This window comes from Aquarana catesbeiana, linkage group LG01 (assembly GCF_042186555.1).
Source record: "Aquarana catesbeiana isolate 2022-GZ linkage group LG01, ASM4218655v1, whole genome shotgun sequence".
NCBI classification, from domain to species: Eukaryota; Metazoa; Chordata; class Amphibia; order Anura; family Ranidae; genus Aquarana; species Aquarana catesbeiana.
In genome coordinates this window covers 242,792,077-242,816,463 of record NC_133324.1, presented here as the reverse complement: position 1 = coordinate 242,816,463, position 24,387 = coordinate 242,792,077, and the positions used below count along the sequence as shown (strand labels likewise).

The 24,387-nt window shown below is 45.7% G+C and overlaps 1 protein-coding gene across 2 annotated transcripts in view; it reads right to left on the bottom strand.

Annotated features, from left to right (window-relative positions):
* Window positions 1–24,387, bottom strand: part of BCL7A (BAF chromatin remodeling complex subunit BCL7A) — a 55,266-nt gene that overhangs the window by 13,812 nt on the left and 17,067 nt on the right. The window contains exons 2-3 of one of the 2 annotated variants that reach the window (XM_073626826.1): window positions 16,875–16,956; window positions 8,759–8,821 (exon numbers count right to left, since the gene is read on the bottom strand). In XM_073626826.1, coding sequence (XP_073482927.1) covers window positions 8,759–8,821; window positions 16,875–16,956 — 145 coding nt within the window. The remainder of the gene's footprint in view (window positions 1–8,758; window positions 8,822–16,874; window positions 16,957–24,387) is intronic. The other variant, XM_073626836.1, reaches the window with a different exon arrangement.

Genomic DNA, 24,387 nt, shown 5'->3' with positions numbered 1-24,387 from the left:
AGGGGGAGAGAAAGAGCATGTGAAGGGGTTTGAATCAGTGAAAAAGCTAATTCCTGTGATGGTGGAGGAGAGCAGTAATGACTAGGCCTCATATAGCAATGTTCTGGGAGTATTCCATTCAGGCTTTATGATGTAAGTAAATAATTACACCTAAAGCTCGCATTGAAGTCTCTTTTTTGCAGTCCTAATGATTGCTATTGCAGAAACCAGCCAACATTTAACGCAAGTGCCTGTGTGTGTTTCAGTGTGAGAGAGTATCTGTGTGCTAGGAGCCAGAGTATGAGTCTGAGTGTTAGCAAAGCTAGTGAGTCTTGTCCGTAGCCTAGTGTCTTGTGATCATGGATCAGAGAGGTGCGTTGCTCTAAATATGTGCAACGAAGGTCTTTGTATGGATGAATGTCTGAACACAAGGCAATTGTTTTGCGTCACTCGCTTATGTGTGTGCGTGCAGAGAGGAAATGGTTGATCTACTAAACAAGTTGTTCACCTCGCAAGGGAATTTGTACTTTGCAAGGGAACTGAAACTTCTGCAAACTGCCAACTTCCACCATCCAATCTCATGCAAGCAAAAATACAAATTTTCCTTGCTTGATTCTTTACAAAGTGAATTTTCACAACATTTACTAAGCTATAGAAAATTTTCAAAGTGAACAGCCTACAAGCCTTTAGTAAAATCAACCCCTAATGCATCAATTACAAGTGTGCATGCAGTAGACACCACAAGCTTGATTCACTAAAGGCAAAAGGGCTATTTACTTTGCAAGGGATTGCACTATGGGCAGTGGCAATCAGGATTTATCTGGGTCTGTTTACACACAAATTTACCAAGTGTTTATAAACGTGTGTAAATAGGTCAGTTAAATAATGTAAGGAAATGCTGATCACCATGGCAACCAGCCTCATTTTGCTGGCTCCCAGATCTGAGAGGTACATGTCCAGCTCGGATTTAGAATTAGGATTTTTTTTTTTGAGTCCTCTGTCTCTACTCAGTATCAAGTGAGGATGGTCAGAAGACAGAGGCTGTGACTCCGTCCGTCTGCGTCCTACGTCCCATGGGTGGAGCTACGAGACATGTGACGTAGTACGCGGACGGACGGAAGCACAGCAATTACCTTGTGGTTTTGAAGTGCTGTTCGCTTCTTCCTATTTTGCCTTTTGAACTCCTTTCCAAATGTGAGTTTATTTTATACTTCTCCTTGTGCAATAAATACTTTTTGATTGGATGTCTGCGCAATGAGCGTTTTCTCTTTACTCTTTGCATTTATATGATTAACGAGCCTGAGCCTTTGAATATACCTGGCCATAGATCCTGCTGAGAGGAAGGGTTCTATTAGTCTGCTTTCTGGTCTAATGGGAAAAGGATCTCTTTGGAACACATATGCAGTGGAATGTTATTTAAGCTGGAAGGATCATTTTTTACCATTACCTGAACGCAATCTATGTGTATATACATACACTGATGGTAAGTGTCAGTTATATTGGGTGAAGGTGACGGGATCTACATAATTTCTTCTACATTCCTACGGTGTATTCTAATTATTTTTCTTCTTGGTGGACTCTGTTCTGGTTGTCTTAAGTTCCTTCCTATTTTTAGAGATGAACTTTTATCCATCAACTTTATGTCTCTGTAATTTTATGATTTTGAGCACTACACCCTATACCCATATTATGTTTATTGTATCCAGCAATTTAGTGTTAGCAGCTTTTCCTAATAGCTTATTATTAAGCGCAACAGATTACTTGTCCTATATTATCTACACACATGGCTTTATTTGCTCAGCAATTTGTACAACTCGGTTCAGTTATATCATGTACTCTTATGGGTACTATATTACTGTTATCTGTACTACTAAAATAAAAACAACCTAGTTGCTTGTAAAAGGCCATTGCAGCTGAAGTGCAGGGATCCAGATAGTTGTACCAAAAGTTTTTGATGTAAAGGCATTATATGCATGAAGATAAAAAAAAAAAAAACCTTCTGTGTGTAGCAGCCACCCCAGCACCCCCCTAATTACTTACCTGAGCCCCATCTCTCTCCAGCAATGTCCACAAGCGTTTAGGCCATCCAGGCACAGAAGAGGTAAGTAATAACAGGTTATTTTTTTTTCTTTAACCACTTGCCGATCAGCCGCCATCATTATACTGCAGCAGGTCAGTTCGATCCCGCAAATCACCTTAGCTGTACATCAGTCCCTTTAACAGCTTTAGCAGGCACGTGCCTGCTGCATGGCAGGGGAGCCAATGCATGTGGCCGGTGGCGGACAGTAAGTCCAACCTACAATGTCAGAGAAATGTTGAGTGGTTGGACCAGGTGGCAACCTTGCAAATTTGTTCAGGCGTAGCACTGGCCCTTTCAGCCCAGGAAACTGCCGTTGATCTCATTAGCAGCAATACCTGAGGGGGGCATTTCTCCCTTAGCTTTGTAGGCCTCTGTGATTGCCGATCTAAGCCATCTGCCCAGCGTGCTTTTGGAAGCTTTCTCCCCTTTACGTGAGCCTGAGAATATCAAAGAGAGCATTTGACTTTCTGAATTCTTGGTGACCGTTAGAAATTGTAGCAGGCATCTCCTCATATCCAATGTGTGGAAAGCTTCTTCTCCTGGATTAGCAGGAGCCGAGGAGAAAGTGGGCAAGGCTATTTCCTGTGAACAGTGAAAGGTTGAAGAAACCTTAGATAGGAAAGCTGGATCTGTTTGAAGGATCACCTGGTCTGAAAAAACTTTTAGAAAGGGTTCTTTGACTGCCAGGGCCTGAAGCTCGCTGACTCTTCTTACCGACATGATGGCTACCAGAAAAATAGTTTTAAGGATGCTTCTTGTAAGGGCCCAAACGGCGCTCCCGTGAGACCCTGTAAAACAACAGACAAATCGCAACTGGCGAAAACTTTAAGGGCTACCGGCCTATTTCGTGCAAGTGCCTTAAAAAGTCTTGAAATTAAGACTTCTCTGGATAGAATCTTTAAAAAAAAAAAAAACCTGATAGAACCGCCACCTAGGTTTTCAGGGTGCTGGCTGCCAGCCCCTTCTCCATTCCGTTATGGAGAAATTCTAAGACTGACACTAAACTTTTGACCTGGAGGCCCTTAGAGGTGCACCAGGAATTTAACTTTTTCCAAACTTTCAGGTATATGGCCCGAGCTACCTCCTTTCTACTGGAAAGTAGGGTCTTCACTAATTTATCGAACAGTCCTTTGGCTTTCAGGAGGTCTTCTTTAGAAACCAAGCAGTTAGATATAGCCGGTCTGCTTCCAGATGGTACACAGACCCCTGCGCTAGCAGGTCCTTTCTGGGCGGCAGCATCCATGGAGGTTCTGCAGCCAGGTTTAGTAGTGTCGCAAACCAGGGTAATTTTGGCCAGAAGGGAGTGACTGGAATCAGGTTGGTATTTTCCTCCCTAAATTTCCTTAGAACCAGTGGAATCAGGGGAAAGGCGTAGCACAGCTGGTGATGCCACGGATGTGCGAAAGCATCTATGCCCACCGCCTGGTCTTCTCGGTGGAGTGAAAAGAACCTCTGTACTTTTGAGTTCTGTTGGCTGGCGAACAGATCTATTTGAGGTTGCCCCAAAGCTTCGGAGATCGTCAAAAACACTCTGCTTCCACCACTCTTTCTGCTTAGTAGGTCTGCTAGCAGATTCTGGGATCTCCTCAGATGGACTGCTGACAATGAGGCCACATTCTGTTCTGCCCAGGTAAGTACAGGCATACCCCACTTTTAAGTACACAATGGAGTTTATTTACTAAAGCTGCAAAGTGCAAAATCTGGCTCATTTCTGCATAGAAACCAATGAGCTTCTAACCCCAGCTTGTTCAATTGGTAGCTGACTGGCCAGTTCTAGGAGTCCTCTGCTCCTGGTTACTCCTTGTTTCAAAACATAAGCTACTGCAGTTGTATTGTCTGAGAGAACCTGAACGTGTTGTCCCTTTACCACTTGTTGGAAAGCTAAGAGACCGAGAAAAATCGCCTTCAGTACCCGCCAATTTCAGGACTTTTAGGCTTCCGCTTTGGACCAGGCCCCCTGAGAGGTTTGGCCATCCAGGTGGACTCCCTAGCCCCAAGAACTCGCGTCTGTTAGACGCTTGTCTAGGGGAAAGACCCTTTGCTAGGTTGGTTGGATTCCTCCACCACCAGAGCGCCCGTTTTACGTTTGAGGTAAGTTTGATCTGTTTTTCTAGCGACTCCTGGTGCGACCATCTTTGTAAGATAATCATCTGGGAGGGGTCTGGAATGTAATATGGCCCAATGAATAGCTGGGATTGATGCTGTGAGAAGGCCTAAGACTGTCATGGCTGATCGGACTGAAACAGAGATTGGTTTGAATCTGTCTCACCGCAGATTGGATCTTCTCCATCTTTTCCTGTGGCAGAAAACCTTTTTGAAGCACCGAGTTTATCATATAGCCCAGGAACATCCTCTCCTGCATGGGTTCTAGGTTTGATTTTTCTAGATTCAAGAGCCACCCCAAGTTCTTGAGGTGAGCCTGAGACACCTGGAGATTTGTCAAGACTTGTTCTTCGGCGTCTGCGAAAAACAGGTCGTCCAGATATGGGATGACTGAAATCCCTCTTAGATTCAGAGTTTCCAGGGCTTCCGCCACTATCTTTGTAAAGATTCTGGGGGAGGATGAAAGTCCTAACGGCAGAGCTCTGAACTGGAGATGCCAGACTGAAGTTCCTAGGTCAAGGGCCGGACGGAGAAATCATCGGGAAGCCCGAGTTGTCGAAACAAGCAAATAGGCGCCCCTTAGATCTAGGGATGCCATGAAACAGTCTGGAGTCCGCAATTTCGTGATTGAATGGATCGTGTCCATCCTGAAATGTTTGTAGCGGATCAATCTGTTCAGGATCTTTATGTTCAGAATCAACTGATACTTCCCCAAAGGCTTTTTCACCAGGAAGATGTGGGAATAGAAGCCTTGGCCTTCCTGATGTTTTGGGACCTGGATAATCACTTCTTGTTGAAACAGATCCTGCAGCAGGCTCATCATTGCGGAAGCTTTTTTTTGATCCCTTGGAAGGGCCGTAACGTAAAATCTGCTGGGGGGGGCTCTGAAAACCCCAGACTGTATCCCTGGGAGATGACGTTTTTCATGAACAGGCTTGAAATTGTTTTGTTCCACTGTAGGTGAAAGGCAGACAATCTTCCCCCTACTGGGGTAAGATAGCCATTTGTTTTCAAGGGGCTGGTCTGGGTCTGGAGATCTGAAGAGAACTCCTCCTCTCTTCCCTTACTCCATTGGGAGACCCAGCGGTTTTCGTGGTCTTGATCCCTACTTTTGTGGGGCTGTTGAAAAGCATGAAAATTCTTTTTGATCGGTTGTTTCTTCTTGAAAGGGAAAGCCTTTTTCTTGTCGGCCATCCTGCCCAGGACAGTTTCAAGGTCTGGACCAAAAAGAAGATCACCCGAAAAAGGTAGGCCGCATAGCTTAATCTTGGAAGCTGTGTCACCAGAACAAGTTTTTAGCCAGACAGCACATCTGGCTGAATTCACCAGCACTGATGACCTTGCTGGCATCTTAACTGATTCGGCAGATGCATCAGCCATGTACTGCCTTCAGTATCAAAGGAAAGGACTACAAAAGATCTTTCAGCGACGTACCTGTCTTTACGTGGATTTTCAGTTTCTCTACCCAGCATTCTAAGTTCCTTGTGACAACCGTGGAAGCCATAGCGGGTTTGAGGCTGGCAGATGTGGAACCCCACGCGTTTTTCAGGAGGGAGCTCTTTTATATATTGCATCCTTCAGCAAGTCCATGTCCTGGAATGCTAGGTCTGTGCAACGGGAAACCTGCGAGAATACGGCATCTACCCGTGTTTTCTTATTCCATGCCTCCGACTCCTTATCTTCGAAGGGAAAACCACCTAAGGGTCTTGGAAAAGAAGGGGCCTCTCTCTGGGTCCCTTCCATGCTCTCTTTACCGTATCCGAGAGGGTTCTATAGACTGGGAACACTCTGTTTACTGTCATCTAGACAGTCTAAAGTCCAATTGCTTAGCTTCTAGTTTTCTTTACTGTAATCTAGTCCTTGGTACATTTTACAGTGAACCGACAGCTGTACCTTTTCCTCCTGGATTTTGAGGGTAGTGTAGATCGCTTTCAGAAGGTCGTCCACTTCCTCCAAAGATAGCCAAGCCTTTAGGTACAAGCTATCGTCTTCCTCCTCCTCCTCGTCTGAATCCCTGAGGGAGGGAAGAGTACTTTTCCTCCTCATCCCCTGAATCCACAACCTCTACTGGCCTAGAGGTGGATGCCCTTGGGCTGGATGGTGGCTGCTGGGACTCAACCTGGCCTGCCGGGCTCTGTACCAGCATGGATTTGACTGAACTCAACGAGTTCATAAGTTCTTGAACTGAAGAGAACAAGTCCCTGTATTGTTGGGACGTTTCCTCTTCAACCAAGTCCTTAATACAGGACCTGCACATTGCCTTCTATCATGAATCTCTGAGGGGTTTCTTGCAGGAAGGGCATTTCCTCTGACTTGGTGGGTTTGAATGCTTGGATTTTCCTAAAGCTTTTTCCTGCAATGAGAAAAAAAAAATTCACCTAAGGGCCCCTAACACAACTTTTTACCAACCCTTAGCGCAAAGGTAGACCACCAACAGACAGAAGGAAAACCATGCCCTGATCAGTGCAATCCCTCAGCAATCACCTAGTCCAAACTGCAGGGTCCGAGCAGAGTAACCTCTGACCGTGCAGCTACAGGCTCCCTGCAGGGAGGATCTCAACCAAACAACCACAACATAAGCCCATATGGACAAGAATACCACTGTACCCCTCTTACCTGGGTCCGACCGATGCCTGGGGCACCTGCTTCCGCTGTAGGTCTCTCCTCCATCTTAGCAGAGAACGCAGCGGGGTACTGATAAAACCATCTGATTTTTGAATTACATGGTCCTGGCGTCATCAATGAGGGCTGGAACCGGAAGCGCCGGTCTCTGTGTTCCAGGCACTTGGAACCACTTGCGCCACCCCCCTCCCCCCCCAGGAGGGTGCGTCACCGGATATGTCACCCGCCGTCCGGGACCCGGAACCGACATGCGGGACGCGCCGCAGCGGCTCCCGCCCAACCACCAGGGCCATGCCAGCGGACCCCGGGCACAGACGCCAACGCTCTTGCATACCCTGAGCTGGAGAGACCGGGGACTACCGGACATCCCCCGCCCGTACTGGGGGGGTGCTGGGATAGTAACTGCACACAAATCACAAAGGTAAGCCTTCTCCCTCCACCCTGGAGAGAGCGCCGCTCCCTAGTTCAAGCATGCGCTTCCACCATGGTGGAGGAAACACAATAACACACTAAACACAATAACTGAAGCCCCGGTGGAAGGGGAGGGCTGCATGTGTTTCCTGGAAAATGGGCGGAGCTGTGCTCTCTCCAAGGTTGTCCTGAAAGGCGATTTGAGAAAAATTAGAAGAAAAAAAAGCTAGCAAAAATTTAGGCAAGAGTTTTTCTCAGCAGAGGTCAGGGAAAGATATTCAACCTCCTTGGCCACTGGCAAAAATATGAAGCAAGACGATTAGAGGTGTGGTTATACAGGAACTGGCTTAATAATTGCTTGGCAGTGTGTCCCAACCTCCTTTCCAACAATTGTGTCCCTCAGTGAACAATGAAGAAAAATGGTTTGTACTCCTGGCATTTGCTATAGTGCTTGGGGGCAGTCCAGCATTTCTACACTTCTTACTCTTGGATACAGGGCATGAATGAAGATTAACTTCCCCTAAACTGCACAGATAACACACCAGAAATTTCTGAAGCAGTTACATTTCATATGCATTTTACTGTTGAACAGAAGTGTGCAGTAATCCAAAATTGAGCCTTGTTGCTAAATACCAGTTTTGATTAGGTATTAAAGTCCATCATTGCGCTTCACTATTAACCCCTTCAGATCCGCGATATAGCCGAATAACGGCTACAGCGCGGATCTGCTTTGCCGGGAGGCCATCAATAGACGTCATCCCCTTTGCACGCTCCCCGCGCGCCTCCTGTAGGGTGTGCACTGTGATCACTGAGTCAATGAGACTCGGGTGATCACAGATCGGAGTAAGGGGCCGATCCCGGCCCCCAATCATGCGATCATCTGTCAGTCAATGACAGCTGATCACGTGATGTAAACAGAAGATCAGTAATAGTTTTTTTTTTTCCTTCTTCTCACGCTGACAGCGTGAGGAGAAAAAAAAAATCCGATCACCGCCTTCTGCTGAAGGGACATCGGTCCAGAAGAGGCAAAGCTGCCTCATATGTGCCCACCAGTACCACCTGCCAGTGCCACGAATCAGTGCCCACCAGTACATACGTGCCAGCAGTGCCACCTATCAATGCCCACCAGTGGTGCCAATCAGAACCTCATCAGTGCCACCTAGCAGTGCTGTCCAGTGTCACCTAGCAGTGCCAATCAGTGCCCATCACTGCCACCCAATTTGGGTACAGTGTTGTATGACCGCACAATTGTCAAAGAGTGACAGCGCTAAAAGCTGAAAATTGGTCTGGACAGGAGGGGTGTTTAGGTGCCCAGTAAGCAAGTGGTTAAATTGAAGGAAAAAAAAAAAAAAAAACCATGTCATTGAAAACCTGGGATACAATTTACATGTTAGGAATATTTAAGAACAGTCATTAATCGGCACTCAAACTAATAGTCAATTAAAAGTAGACAGTTCAGTAGGTGTTAGAAAGAAGTTTGGATAGGCATGCTAGTTTGTTAGTAATATTCCCACTCCCTGTGACATTAAAGAACAAACAATAGTAGAAAAGGCAGTATCTGACTTTTCCACAGGGTTTTGGTCGCCTCAGAAGTCCCGAATTCTCATCTGTCACCTTCAACTCAATCTGATGGAAAAGAAATGTAAAAAAATAAATATGATGTAAACTTAAGCAAAATAAAAGTCAGTTTAACATATATGTCTCCATCAACAGCAAATTAACCAACTGAACTGCAAAAAAAAAAAAAATTATAATAATAATAATAATAATAATAATAAATAATAATATGGGAAAAACCCCAAGAAATAGCTGGGGAAAAAAAATGAAAAAAAAAAAAAACCTTGCAGCTACATGTATGGTATGGCACTTCTGTGAGCATTATAACACATCTGCTTACACCATCCTCAGAGTTGTTAAGACCCACAATGCATGCAGCAAGTTGATGGGCACTTAGATTGCATCAAATCATTGACAGCTGCTTTACCTCATGCAATGCAAGTCCTCGGAGTAAGATGAAGTAAAATGAAGGTTTAACACAATAACTGGAAAAGCCTAAGTGACTGCCCAAGACATAATATACTAACTTAACAAGTGCAGTACTATGAAAATACAGTGGGGATAGATCCACCGTAATTATATCAATGATAACTAATAAATGCACAATCTGGGAAAATTCAGGTTTTTACTAGTGTGAGGCAACCACATATTGCATACTATTAAATGTCAACCAATATAGAAGACAGAAAAGCTTTTGCCAAATTAACTTCTAACAAAATCTTTACATGGTTTAATCAAATACATATTTTGCAAAGTTATTGACCACAAATTGGATAGAGTGATTAAAGAGCAACTTTATTCCTGAAGCTCCTCTTCTTAGCTGCCATCTTTACATATCTTTCACTTGCCAATATGTGCCGCAGGTCTCTGCCAGGTTCCAAAGACCTGCGTGGCACATTTGTGTACATGTGGGGGATTCCCACCCATGCATGCACACATGTATTCATATGCACGGGAATCCATCGCACATTCACAGACACGCTGCAAATCTCTGCCAGTAGCAGAATATCAGATAGAGTGTGCAGTCATGTCTGGATGTACACAGAATCACGCAAGCTACCTCAGAATAACACTGCCTCCTGAAATGTGAAGTGGGTATCCCAAGTAGTGGTGGGAGAGACCCTATGTCATTCTCCCCTCATCTAGGTGGGAAAGCAGGCGGGGCTAGAAAGGTGCCAAGTTAAAAAAAAAAAAAAAAAAACACAACAACACAGTTCAACAAAACCACGTAAAGCTGGCCATACACCGATCGCGACTGCCTGCTGGACTGACCAAACGTTAACGAGCATGTGGGACCTCGTGCTCGACAGAAGTCAACTGCCTAAAGGGGAACTCCACTTTTGTTGAGAAAAAGAAAAAAAAAAAAAAGAAAAAAAAAAAAACAGTCTCCTCTGGGTACATTGCAAGGATTTTAACAAACTTTGTTGCAGATTCCTACCTTTTGTTATTCTGAAGAAATCCTTTGTTCCCCTGTGCAGTGAGTTTAATGGGAGTGGTTTCATAATTATCAACAAGCTGCTGCAGCTGTAGAGCTCTAATGAGGAAAACTGCAGGGCCTGCACCCCTTTAGACGTGATTTCCTATTGGGAGTATGTTACCAAAAATTACATTTTTGTTGCAGGGGATGCCAAAAATCGGACACCTCCAGGTAGCCATATTGAATTTACAGAAAATGACAGAGCTGCAGATTGAAAAGTAAAAGGTCATTTTTAATAACATTCAATTAGAATATGATTTGTGTCACAAATTGTAGGTTATATATATTTTTTTAATAGGCTATTTTTCCCATGAAAGTGGAGTTACCCTTTAATAGACTTCTGGCAAAGGGACATGTTGGAAAATTATCTGTCCATCAGTAGCTGAAGCCAATCAGCTTCAGCTGCAAATAAGCGTATTCTAACAGAGGTGGGTGCCACTGTCAGAATGCAATCTCCCAGCATGGGAATCCCTCCAGTTACCTTGCAGGCTGAACCAAAAAACAAAAACAAAAAAACGAACAGTGTATGGCTAGCTTAAAAGGAAGGTGGGATGAAGGAACCTGGGGGTAGGGGTCCTCTTTAAACTTCTTAATATAACAATGTATGGCCCAGCTTAAGAGTAAGAGGGGGGGGGGGGGGGAGATACTAGAAGGAAAAAGGTCCACTTTAACCTTATTAACCTCCAAGATCCTGTCCCCAATCTCCAGTTATGCCGCAAAGAACCACGTTTACAAACCTATGTTTAGGCTGGGCTCACACATGTCCAGTGCGAATTGTATGTCAGTTTTCACTGCGAATAAAAGAAAAAAAAAACACATACATTTGTTCAGCGGTTCAGGTGCGCTTTTCTTTTATGCAAATTTTCAAGGCTCAGGACTGGATTTTTGTCACATCTGTGTTTTCAGTGCTGGCCAATACATAGTAGATAAAGGGTGTCAACTCCTGTAGTAGGCGAGCAATCCATGCTGAAATCCTGAACAGAATCCTAAACACAACTGAACACATGCGATTCAGAAGCGTTCCCATAGAACCCAATGAGCCTGAATTCACACCTGAACCGCACTGTAGTGCTCAGAAAATGCACAGGACTCTAAATTGACACTGTGGATGCACCGAATATATGTGAACAGCTTCAATGGAAATCAATTGTTGTTCACTTTATTCAAATCGCATGCAGTGCAAAACTCATCCAATTCGCATAAATGTGATCCGAGCCTAAAAGGTAAAAGTAAAAATTATTAAAAAAAAATATAAATTAAAGAAGTAAAAATAAACGTGTGTAATGGTTTTGCACATAGCAACCCGGATACTCCTCTTCTCGGATCTCCTGTCGGCGCTGTGGGCTCCTTCCCCTTGCTGAGTGTCCCTATAGCAAGCCCTGCCACTGGCTGCGATTGACAGCACATCGCTGGATAGAGATTGGGCTTGGGTAAGTATTAGGGGAGCTGCATACTGAAGGTAAAAAACCTTTAGCCTGTAGAATAACTTTAAGCCTGGTGTCACTCTCACTACTGTTCTAATTGGGAAGACCAGTAGTCTGTTTTTTTGATGAGGATTTTATATTTTTTCAGAGTTTTAACGGCTTGCCGATCAGCCGCCACAGTTGTACTGCGGCAACATGGATCGGCTGTGCGAATCGCCGCCATGTTACGTCGGTTCATATTTTGTCCACTAGGGGTGCACACCCCTTGCTCGCCAATGGAGCTGATGTGAGTACCCGACGGTCGCGATCACTGCCAGGCTCTCGCGATTGCTTAGGGCACACGGAGAACCGGGATCTGTGTGTGTAAACACACAGTTTTCTGTTCTCTGAGGGGAGAAGTGACAGATCGTCTGTTCATACAGAGTATGAACAGCGATCTATCTCTTCCCCTACACTGTCCACTCCACCCTTCAGTTAGAACACACACTAGGGAACACATTAACCCCTTGATCACCCCCTAGTGTTAACCCCTTCACTGTCAGTGACATTTTTACAGTAATCAATGCATTTTCATAGCACTGATCGCTGTATTAATGCCAATGGTCCCAAAAAATGTGTCAAAATTGTCCGTGTCTGCCATAATGTTGCAGTCCCGATAAAAATCGCAGATCGCCGCCATTACTTGTAAGAAAAAAAAATTAATAATAAAAATGCCATAAAACTATCCCCTATTTTGTAGACACTATAACTTTTGCGCAAATCAATATACGCTTATTGTGATTTTTTTTACCAAAAATCTGTAGAAGAAGAATATCGGCCTGAATTGAGGAAAAATAGTTTTTTTATATATGTTTGGGGCATATTTATTATAGCAAAAAGTAAAAAATAATGCTTTTTTCCAAAATTGACGCTCTTTTTTTGTTTATAGCGCAAAAAATAAAAACAGCAGAGGTGATCAAATCCCACCAAAAGAAAGCTCTATTTGTGGGGAAAAAAGGACGTCAATTTTGTTTTGGTGCAACGTCACACGACCGCGCAATTGTCAGTTAAAATGATGCAGTGCCGAATCTCAAAAAGTGCTCTGGTCAGGAAGAGGGTAAAATCTTCCGAGGCTGAAGTGGGTAAACAACTGCTGGCATCATCACCTCAAAGACTTGTCCACCCAAAACATCTGATTTATCACTATGTTGGCTAGTTAAAAGCACCCATTGGCTTTTTTCTCTCCTTAAGATCCTAGTGGCAAGATCATTATACTTTCCTAGTCTGACAACTTACTGTGACCATTATAAATTCATCTTAAGCTGCCAGTCCTCTTTTACTTAGATGTAAATGGAGAAATTAGAGTAAGGAACTAGAGACAGTACAGCATTCAAAGACTTCTTAAAGTGTAATTCCACCTTTCTCCACATTTGACAACATTTTGTAGTATAAAACTAGAGCTGCAAGATTCTGGCCAAAATTAGAACCACAATTTTTTTGCTTAGAATAAAGATCACGATTCTCTCATGTCATACAAAAAAACTGGGCTAACTTTACAGTTTTATTCTCCAGGGTCCCTGCTAAAATATAATATAATATATTATAATATAATATAAATATTTTTATATAATATGTTTGAGGGTTCCAAGTAATTTTCTAGCAAAAAATACAGATTTTAACTTGTAAACAAGTGCCAGAAAAGGGTTTAGTCTGTAAGTGGTTAAACTTCCCACATTTACAGACCTACTTCCATTGCTTTGATCTAAAAGGACAAAGTGTTACAATGTTTCTCCTTCTAAGTGATGTTGTCAAACTTGGCAGGCTGCCTGTTTTTTTTTTTAAGACAGCTGTGAGCAGAGAACTCTGCACCAAATCGTGAAAATGCTTTGTTATTATCACGAGGGGGGGGGGGGGGGATTGCGATCTCATTCTTTAACGATTAATCATGCAGTTCTAATTACAACAAATTCAACTTTCTAAAGATTTTTAGTTAAACCGGGCCATTTTAAGGGGTCATCACACACAAGATCATCACCCAACCCCCCCCCCCCCCCCCCCGTGTCAGTGGCATCTGCACAGTGCCCAATTAGCAATGCTCAGATGATACAAATATACTTGGTTATGCAAAATCATGTGCTGGCTCTTAGGATGGGTTTAAAATATCCAAATTCCTGTGTGTGTGGGGACCAATGAATGAAAGGGGTGCACCATGGACAGTTAGGCTGGGTTAGATAATCCTGGATGTCCTACAGGCACAAAATAAAGTGGGCTCTGACTTATGACTTATAGTTTCTAATGCACACCACAGGAGGCTCAGAGTGTGCAGTGAAAATAGAGTAAGCAATTTTTGTACTGGAGAAATGTCTGTACAATTGTGCATGATTGATTTTGAAGTCTGGAGTTCCAGCTTTAAGTGGTCAGATTACCTACGATGCTGGGTCTATGTAAACGCTAATTTGGATTTTAACTCCTTTAGATCCGCTCTCTAGCCGTCATTCGGCTATAGCGCGGATCTACTTTGCTAGGAGGCCATCAAAACACGGCCTCCCCTTTGCACGCTCCCCGCGTGCCCCTTGCAGGGCGCGTGCTGTGATCACTGAGTCAAAAACCACTAGACCGCAGCCTACAGAACCTTGCGTGAACAGGGAGTCCGACTTTCGAAAAGACTCAGTGGCCGCCAAATATACCCTGACAGCCCGTACCACATCTAAGGTGTGCAAGGCAAATTCCCTCGGATTTTGCAGCCTGGGACACAGAGAAAGGCAACACAATGTCTTCATTTAAATGGAAATCAGAGACAACCTTTGGAAGGAAAGAAGGACAAAGACGAAGCACCACCTTGTCCCTATGAATCACCAAGTAGGGCGTGCGACAGGATAGCGCCACCAACTCGGACACCCTGCGAGTAGAAGTAATTTCTCAAATATTTTCAAACGGAGGCTTCTGTTGAACCAAAAGTACAAGATTCAAGTCCTACGGTGGCAGGGGAGATCGCACCGGTGGAACCACATGTCGCACTCCCTGAATAAAGGTACACACCAGGGAATGCGAAGCCAGGGAGCGTTGAAACACCTTGCCCTTAACAGTACTCAAGGCCAAATTCTTTTCAACGCCCCTATGATGAAAAGTCAAAATCCAAGTCACAGAAAAGGAACGTGCGTGAACTCCCACTGACTCACACCAAGAAATGTACGCTCCACGTCCGATAATATACCTTCCTGAAAGTAGACTTTCTAGCTTTGAGCAGCATCAGAATCACAGACACAGATAAGTCCCTAAACCTTCAACACCTGGCTTTCAATAGCCAGGCCGTTAAAGCCAGCAACGGTAAAGCAGGGTGGAAGATCAGCCCTTGGGATAGCAGATCCTCCCTGAGTGGCAGCTGCCAGGGGGCGTCTGTGACCAGACGCACCAGGTCAGCGTACCAGGGCCGACGAGGACAGTCTGGGGCCACTAGAATTGAGAAGAGGAATAGATCAGACGATACTGGCCCCATGGAGCAACCAGAGCGTCTGAGGCATCCGCCAGAGGGTCCCAAGACCTGGCCACAAACCTTTGCACCTTCCTGTTGATTCAGGATCTACCTCTGGAGATCCCCAGCCTAGACAGATCTTTTGAAATACTTCCTGATGGGAAGAAAAAAAAAAAAAAAAAAGAGCCACACCAAGAGTGACCACTACAATGGGACACCCCCCACACTGGTAGTACCACCAGGACACCCCACAGCCTGCAGCAGAGAGAGGAGGGAACACCCAGACTCACCACCCAACCAGCGCGCTTGCTGAGAGAATACCAGCCCCCCCCCCCCCGGTAAGCACAGCCCTAGGCCGTGCGCACCCCCATCCCCCCAGTACTCAACCCCATCCCTCAAAGACCCACCACCCCGTATGGAGGGGATTACCAAGGGACCTCCAGGGCCAGGAAGAGAGGGTGCAGGGACAGAGGGGACCCGCAGGAACGAACGACCCAGGGTGGGGCCGCATCCGCCACAAAAAAACCCTAAGGGGAGAGGCGGACATTTACTCACCATACCAGGACCAAGCAGGCACCACTGCAGAGAGAACCCCTCCTCACCACCGAAGTGGGGTGGCTGTTGGCCATGAGGGACACTGACTCAAGCCGAGACCCGGTCGTATGCGACCTTGCAAGACGTTTAACTCGCAGGGCCAGCCCCCGTCCAGTGGGGCCATGTTGAGCCCGACCTAGCACGTAGCTGTGGTCTGCACACGCTCGCTGGCCAGACTGGGGTGACCACTGGATAGACTGTCCAGCCCGTCGCCCAGCCCGGGAGTTGACTGTACAGTCTCACCGGAAAAAAAAACAAAAAACTAAAGAATAAAAAATGCCAGGACAAGAGATCCCAGCAAGGAACTAGGTCCTTACTCCTGACTAGGCAGAAAAAATTGAAGGCTTATAGCAGAGATGGGGGTGTATATCACCTAGGACTGCATATGTGCACATGGGCGTAGCCAAGTATTTTTCTGCCTAGTGTCCTACTACTGTAGGGGGCAATATAACCCTATGGTTCTGAATAAAGAAGGCTATGTCTGTCAATGAACGAATTAGAAATTTAATTTGGGTACAGTGTTGTATGACTGCGCAATTGTCGTTCAAAGAGTGACAGCGCTGAAAGCTGAAAATTTGTCTGGGCAGGAGGGGGGTGGGGGGGTGGTTAGGTGCTCAGTAAGTAAATGGTTAAAACCCCTGAACAAGTAATGCGATCTGGAGAGTGGAAAAAACATCTGGGAGGCTTATATAACATTTCAGCTCCATATAAAAAGGTGCAATGCAACTTCTAACCACTTGAGGGGGAAATTTTTACATACTATGATCACACTGCTTATGCTATGCATGGGTTCACTGAAAACCTTGATAAAGCTTTCCAAGATTTAAAATAAATCTACAATGAAACAATAGCTGTGTAGCTTTCTTTGTAACATTTGTGTTCCACACTTTTCTTACCAACAGAAAGTATAGTTGTACAGAAATTTGCATTATATCCCATCCAAAATAAATAGGTTTGATTAAAAGGACAAAAACCTTTTGCGGACTACTACTGTTCAGATTATGCAAAAAAAAAAAAAAAAAGAAGAAGATTTGTGCATGTAAGCCATCATTGTTAGTAAAGCAAGAAGCAGACCACTATATGAACATTCGGGAATCATGTTGTGAAGCTAGAAAGAAAGGTGTGAAATGATATTGATGGTTTATTACAAGAATACTCAAACTGAAAATATCTTACATCATCAACTTTAGGCTCAGCAACAGGCACCCACTTGTAAATTCTAAGAGAAGTATCTCCGACAGTCACCCATTTCTTTTCCCTGAAAAACAAATAATATATGAAATACATCAAATATATTGTAAAGTAAATAAACCACACAATTCACCTTCACATCAAATATATTGTAAAGTAAATAAATAAACCACACAATCCACCTTCATACACAGCATTTTAGCTTAGCAGCAGTGAGAAGAAACTATGAAAACTCAAAGCACCTGGAACCTGTACTTGTTAGGACCCATTCACACCAAATGCACTGGACTGCATAGCACAATACAGATCCAATGAAACAAAAAGCTAAAATTATTTTCAATAGCCTCAGTTCACACAAACTCATCAGGTTGGTGTGAGCTTTGTGAAAATAGAACACGCTAGAGTCTAAAAACATTAATACGCAGCATGCTGCAACTCATTAAAGAACCCTGATGGTTTCACCTGCCCTCCAATGAATCTAATGCAGGGCAAATTACACTCCATTAGATTCTCCCCCAGCCATATTGGCTGGGGAAAGTGACACGGAGATCCAGAAGTCACATTTTGCACGTTGTTTCCAGGTCAGCAAGGAGAGGAGTACTTGGCTCCTTACCCTCTAACCCGGTGGCAACCACCATCCCCGTCTCAGGCACACAGATGTGCTTGTTGAGCGTGGGATACATTTGGGGTGGGTGGGGGGAGTTTGCCTTTACTGAGGGTGTTTAGAAGTGATTGGGCGGCTGCTTGTGACAATCCCTCCACCTCCAAAGCACTCACTTCGCTCACCTAAAGTAATGGAGCCCTGACCCAACAGGTGGTCATAAGCACATGTCCCATAGGAGGGTAAAGTACAACAGGAGCTGGAAATCCCGGTCTCCAAAACAATTCACCTAAGACAGTATAAATAAAAAGAACAAATCTAAGTGCTCTCTGCTTAAAACAATTCAGCACTTCAATTCAATAAAAAACCTACTCACACAGAGCTGGTCAATCTAGGCATATAACACGAGACATGGAGTAACAAGTTCTTTCAGGGTGGCAGCGGTTGAAGGGAGCAGCCAACCTCCCGTAATCACAATGCATCAGGCCATCCACTCAGCTCAGGACCCAGAAGCAAGTGGAGATCACTGGAGTAGCAGTGTCAAAAAAGGGTACATAGTTATTGGTACAAGCCGGACCAATGTAACTTTATAAAAAGATACCATGCATGGAATTCTTCTTTAAAGTATCTACTAGGAAGCCAGTGGCATAATACTGGCATTACCAGTAAATTCTCCTAGGGAATATACGAAGAATTATCACAGCTGAGTGCTATTTAGAACAGGTCAGAAGAGATCTCCCCTAACCTCGGGTTGAAGAAAATTGTAAAGATCTGGATCAATCTACATAAAAAAAAATACATTTTGAACAGTGTTGCACAATAATTACATTACAAAAACAATTGTGACAGGATATTTTGGTGACAGAATTATCCTGTTTTCCCTTTGTGTGAAACAGAACAGTGCTTCAAAATAAGAGACTATAGAGGTCCCGCAGGAGAGGAACACATTAGCACAAAGTGTGAGATCTACAAAGCAGGCTCTCAAAATAAGTCATTAAAGCTTTACTTTACGCAAAGGACACAACAATGGATTTGGAATCATTTATTTTTAACACAAGTTCATTTTTCAATTGTCAGTACAAACATTGCGTTTCATCATCTTCCACTAGGGCTGGACAAAGCTCACTGAGATCTGGGAGCCAGATGAAAAGTTAGGAGCCAGTAACACAGCCAGCTGCCATGGCAATTAGTATTTCCCCATGTTATTTACCTGACATATTTACAACCACTTTAAAGTCTGTGTGTAAACAGATCAGTAAAACATACCCTGACAAAATGGTAGCAATTGTCCTGGATTAATATATATATATATATTTTTTTTTTTTACACACCTTACTTAGGCATACTGTGACACATACATTACAGATCAATTCACTCTAATGCATAGTCATGCAAAGTGTATTCAGCATGCACACACAAAAATGATGTATAGTGCTTCCTGTGTATACACACGTAAATGAGTTAAAGCAGTTATAGTCAAAAAGGTTTTTTACTCTCTGCATTAAAAGGTAAAAAACCCTTTTAAAAGTCCCCCCACCTCTTAAAAACATACCCGAGCCCAATCGCGATCCAGCACCCACCTGCTTGTCTGCAGCAGTTCTCCCATCTCTCTCTTCACAGGAGATTCTGCAGCAGTGGAAGCCATTGGCTCCCGCAGCTGTAAGTCAAATCCTGTGAGCACTGAACTATGCTATGTGTGTCTACAGTAGAGCTGCACGATTAAGCGTTAAATAATCGTGATCTTGATTCAACTCCCCTCATGATCTCTTTGCAGAACTTCCGGATTCATTAATATAATGAGTGTAGAGAGTTCTCTGCTCTCTCAGCTGTCAAAAGAAAGAAATCTGGGCAGTCTGCCAAGTTTTTCACAACATTGTCCAAGCTGGTAGAGAACTATAAACATTGTAACTTTCCATTCTTAGATCAAAGGAATGAACTTTGGTCTGACATGAGGGAAGTTTAACCAATGAAAGTAGTTTTCTGACACTTGTTTATTACAAAGTTAAAATCAGTATTTTTTGCTAGAAAACTACTTACAACCCCCAAACATACATATACATACATATAAATAATATATATATATATATATATATATATATATATATATATATATATATATATATATATATATATATATATATATATATATATATATATATATATATATATATATATATATATACACACACACACACAAAACATGGTATTTGTGCAGCGGTCTTTCAAAACAGTAAAATTAGCCTGATTTTACTTACCATAAAATCCCTTTCTCTGAAGTTCATTGACGGGCACAGCACTTTAATCTTGACCTTCGGGTTATAATCGCCACCTTTAGGAGAGGACTAGGCAGAACACAGAAAAAACAAAGCACAGTACCACCCAGGGGCCGGTCCTACTGGCTATAACCCCTCACTCTGCTCCCAACAGCTCAGTTCATCAAAAAGCAGTACAAACATAAATAGGAGGGATGGGTGCCGTGTCCGTCAAAGAATTTCAGAGAAAGGGATTTTACGTTAAGTACAAAAATCCCATTTTCTTCTTCATTTATTGATGGACACAGCACTTTAATCTTGACCTTAGGGACATCCCCAAGCAGTGCCAAAAACAAGGGGTGGGAATACAGAGAAAATAAACTCCACCCACGAAAAAAAGAACTCCCCATCAGAGGAGCCGCAACCTCAGATGGCCGCCTGCAAAACCTTGCGGCCGAAGCATGCATCCGAAGATGCGCCTACATCGACCTTGTAAAATTTGGTGAAAGTGTGCACTGACGACCAGGTAGCCGCCTTACACACCTGTGAAACAGACGCTTGATGCCGGAAAGCCCAGGAAGCACCAATTGCCCTGGTAGAATGTGCCGTAACGGGAAAGGGAGGTGCCTGCCCCCTTATGGCATAAGCCTGAACAACAATCTGTCGGATCCACCGAGAAATGGTGGCCGACGAGACCGCCAGGCCCTTTTTCGAACAGCCACTGAGACAAACAGAGTCCGCCCTCCAGAAAGGAGCCGTAGCAGACCGATACACCCGCAGAGCCCGGACCACATCCAAAGAATGTAAAGCGACCTCCTTGGGATGCGACGGTCGAGGGCTTAAGGATGGAAGCACAATGTCCTCATTAAGATGAAAGGCCGAAACAACCTTCAGAAGAAAAGAGGGCTGCGGATGCAGCACCGCCTTAACCTTGTGGTGGATTAAATAGGGAAACTTGCATGACAAGGCCGCCAACTCAGAAACCTGCCTTGCAGATGTAATAGCCACTAGAAAGACTACTTTCTGAGAGTGCGTCAATAAAGGGATCACCCTAATGTTTTCAAACGGCGGTTTCTGAAGCACCCCGAGAGCACCAGATTCAGATCCCACGGGGGCAGCGGCGGGCGTACCGGAGGGGCCACATGCCGAACCCCCTGAACACACGTACCAATGAGTAAGTCGCCAAGGATCGCTGAAAAAAGACAGCCAAAGCTGATATCTGCCCCTTAAGGATGCTTAATGCAAGCTTCTGATCCACTCGGATGCCACCCCACCTCCTCACACAGAGAGATGTAGGCATTCCAGGTGCGATGAGAAGTCTTCCAGGAAGAAGAATTTTGCGCACTTAGCATAGTGGAAATTACCGGGTGGAGTATCGGACCTTGAGACAGAAGGTCCTCCTGCACCGGCAGCCGCCAAGGAACATCCGCCACCATTCATACTACGTTGGCGTACCAAGGACCTTGAGGCCAGTCTGGGGCAATCAGAATCACCGGAATTCCCTCGGCCTCCATTCTGTGCACCACACGAGGGAGGAGCCTGAGAGGGGGAAAGGCATAAAATTAGCTGATAATGCCCCCATGGGGCCACCAACGCGTCTGATGCGTCCGCCCAGGGATCCTTTGACCTGGCCACAAACCTCTGCACATTCTGATTGAGCCGAGAGGCCAGGAGATCCACATCTGGCATGCCCCACCGTAGGCAAATAAGCCGAAACACTTCCGGGTGCAGTGACCATTCCCGACGGTCCAGCAACTGACCACTGAGGTAATCCGCCTGCCAGTTTTGTATGCCCAGAATGTACACGGCTAACAGAGCCGGCACGTGCCGCTCTGCCCACTGTAGAATGTGGGAGACCTCCAGCGCCGCCACTGAGCTCCTTGTCCCTCCCTGATGATTGCCATACGCCACCACCGTGGCATTGTCCGACTGGATCCTGACCAGACGACCATGCAGCCTCTGCAACCATGTGAAGAGGACACCGCCTGATCGCCCACAGCTCCAGCACATTGATCGGCAGGCGGGATTCTTCCTGCGTCCAGCAACCCTGGGCCGACTGGATGCCCAAAATTTCCCCTAAGCCGGTCAGGCTGGCGTCCATCGTGATCACCGTCCAGTGAAGAGGAAGGAACGATTTCCCAGACCAAAGGGCTGGGGACCTCAGCCACCACAGAAGCTAAGCCCTGGCTAGCTGGCTCATCCGGAATTGACAATCCAGGGATGTCGGAGACTTGTCCCATTTGGACAGGATCTCTTTCTGCAAGACCCAAATGTGAAATTGAGCATACGGTACCGCCTCGAAAGTGGCTACCATGAGGCCCAGAACTCGCGTCCAAAAATGCAGCGACGACCACTTACGGGACATCAGTAACCGCACTGCGGATTAGAGAGTCTGCAGCTTGCTTGAAGGAAGAAAGACTCGTCTTTGAGGAGTCCAGAATCAACCCCAAGTACTCTAGTTGCTGGGTCGGCAGAAACGCCAACTTCTGGAGATTCAACACCCAGCCAAACTCCTGAAGAGTCTGCATGGTGATCACCACATCCTCCCTTAGTTCTGAGGCAGAAGCTGCTCTCAGGAGGAGGTCGTCCAGGTAACCCACGATCGCGATCCCTCGTTGTCTCAGCAACGCCAGAATCAGAGCCAGCAAATTGGTGAAGACCCTTGGTGCCGACGCTAAGCCAAAGGGAAGAGCTGCAAATTGGTAGTGCTCGTCCCTGACCGCAAATCGCAGGAACCTCTGGTGTCTGATGCATATGGGGACATGCAAGTATGCGTCTTATGTCCAAAGATGCCAGGAAATCCCCCTGATGAAGTGCAGCGACCACGGAACAAACGGATTCCATCCTGAACCTCCGAACCTTCACAAAACAATTGAGGGCCTTGAGATCCAGGACCGGACGGACCCCTTCCTTCTTCGGGATTACAAACAGATTGGAGTAGAATGCCTGAAACCTTTCTGACGTTGGCACAGGCACTATCACCCCACGCAGTAGTAAGTCCTGTACTGCCCCAAACAGGGCCTCCCAATGAGCCGGAAGGAGATGAAGGTTGGAGGAAAAAAACAGTTTGGCGGACAAGAAAGAAACTATCTTGTAGCCTGACAAAACCAGCTCGCAGACCTACTGGTCAGAAAGAAGAGAAGTCCACCGGACTGCAAACTCCCGAAGGCAACCCTCCAGAGTCAGGCGGGGGCGAACCTTCATGCGGAAGCTGATTTGTTCGCAGGCTTGTTCGGCTTGCGATACCAGAGACGCTTCTGTCCCTCAGCGGATACCTTGCCGGACTGGGAATGCTTACCCGCCGACACAGGTGGATGAAAAAGCCGCTTCTGAGTGGAAAAAGAGGGCCCCTGCCCCTTTCTGGACTGTGGGAGCAAAGTACTCTTCCCCCAGTAACCTTTTTAATAATGTCATCCAGCGAGGCGCCAAACAGCCTCCCACCTTGGAAGGGCAACTCCGCCAGCGCTTTCTTAGATGTCTGGTCTGCAGACCAACACTTGAGCCAAATCAGCCGATGCAGCACTACTGCTGATACCGAGGCTCTAGAAAGCAAAGGGGCCATATCCAGGGCCGCATCACAAATATACTTAAGGCTGTGCACCAACTAGTCTGCCAGTTCCACACAGACTGGGGAAACCTGCTCCTTCCCCAACTTGCAGTGCAAAAACTTAGCCCATTCAGTAAGTGTCTGTGACACCAGAGCCGTGGCTAACAGCGCCCGAAGCGCCGACCCCACCACCGTAAACATGGACCGGGCACCGCCTCGGCTCTTCTGTCGGCAGGGTCCTTGAAAGAGGGGGACCCTTCAACCAGAATCGTGGTCACCTTATTTAACCTAGATACCGGGGGGGGGGGGGGGGATTCAACGACTGGAGGAGATGTCCATTTTTTCAGAAAACTCTCCTCAGAAGGGGTAACGCACCACCATTTGCCTCGGGACTGAAAAGGCACGCTGCAGGCGTTCCCACTCCTTGTAAATAAACTTATCAAAAAAGGTTAGGTAAGGAAACACCTTAGTGGTGCAGACCAGCTTGTGGGACCCAAAAGGGACTGACACATCTGCAGATGCCCCAGCCATATCGTCTATCTTTAAGGTATCCTGCACCGCCGTGATAAGTGCCTCCACGTGCGTTTTTTCCTGAGCTGAAACGGATGCAGAGGCTTCCCCCTCACTGTCCGAAGGGTCATGGTCCGCAACCTCTGAAGCGTCAGAACAGGGGCCACCTGCCACAGCGGGCCCAAGTCTGAATCAGAGCTTTCCCCAGAAGACCGGGGAGGGTGGTTTTTTACCCACCTTGCGCCTGCACGCCGTTTCCACCCTGGAAACAAATGATTCCAGGACCGCCGACAGAGCGTCCATGGGCACCTGCAGCTGCAGGGGAACCAGGTTCTATCACCGGGATGTCTGGGGAAGAAGCATCCGACGCCATGTCTGACCCACTCTCGCCTGTCACCCGGGACCTAAGGCTAGAGACAAAAAATGCCTACCCTCCTAGCTGCCACAGACTGAGGGGCCCCCCCACAGGACTCACCACCCTGACCAAGGCATTGTGCTGTGCTGCTGCCATTCTCCCCTCTGCTGGCGTCCAAACCACGAGGTGTTCTGTGTCAATTTCGCGCTGTTCCTGGCTTAAACAGCTGCCCA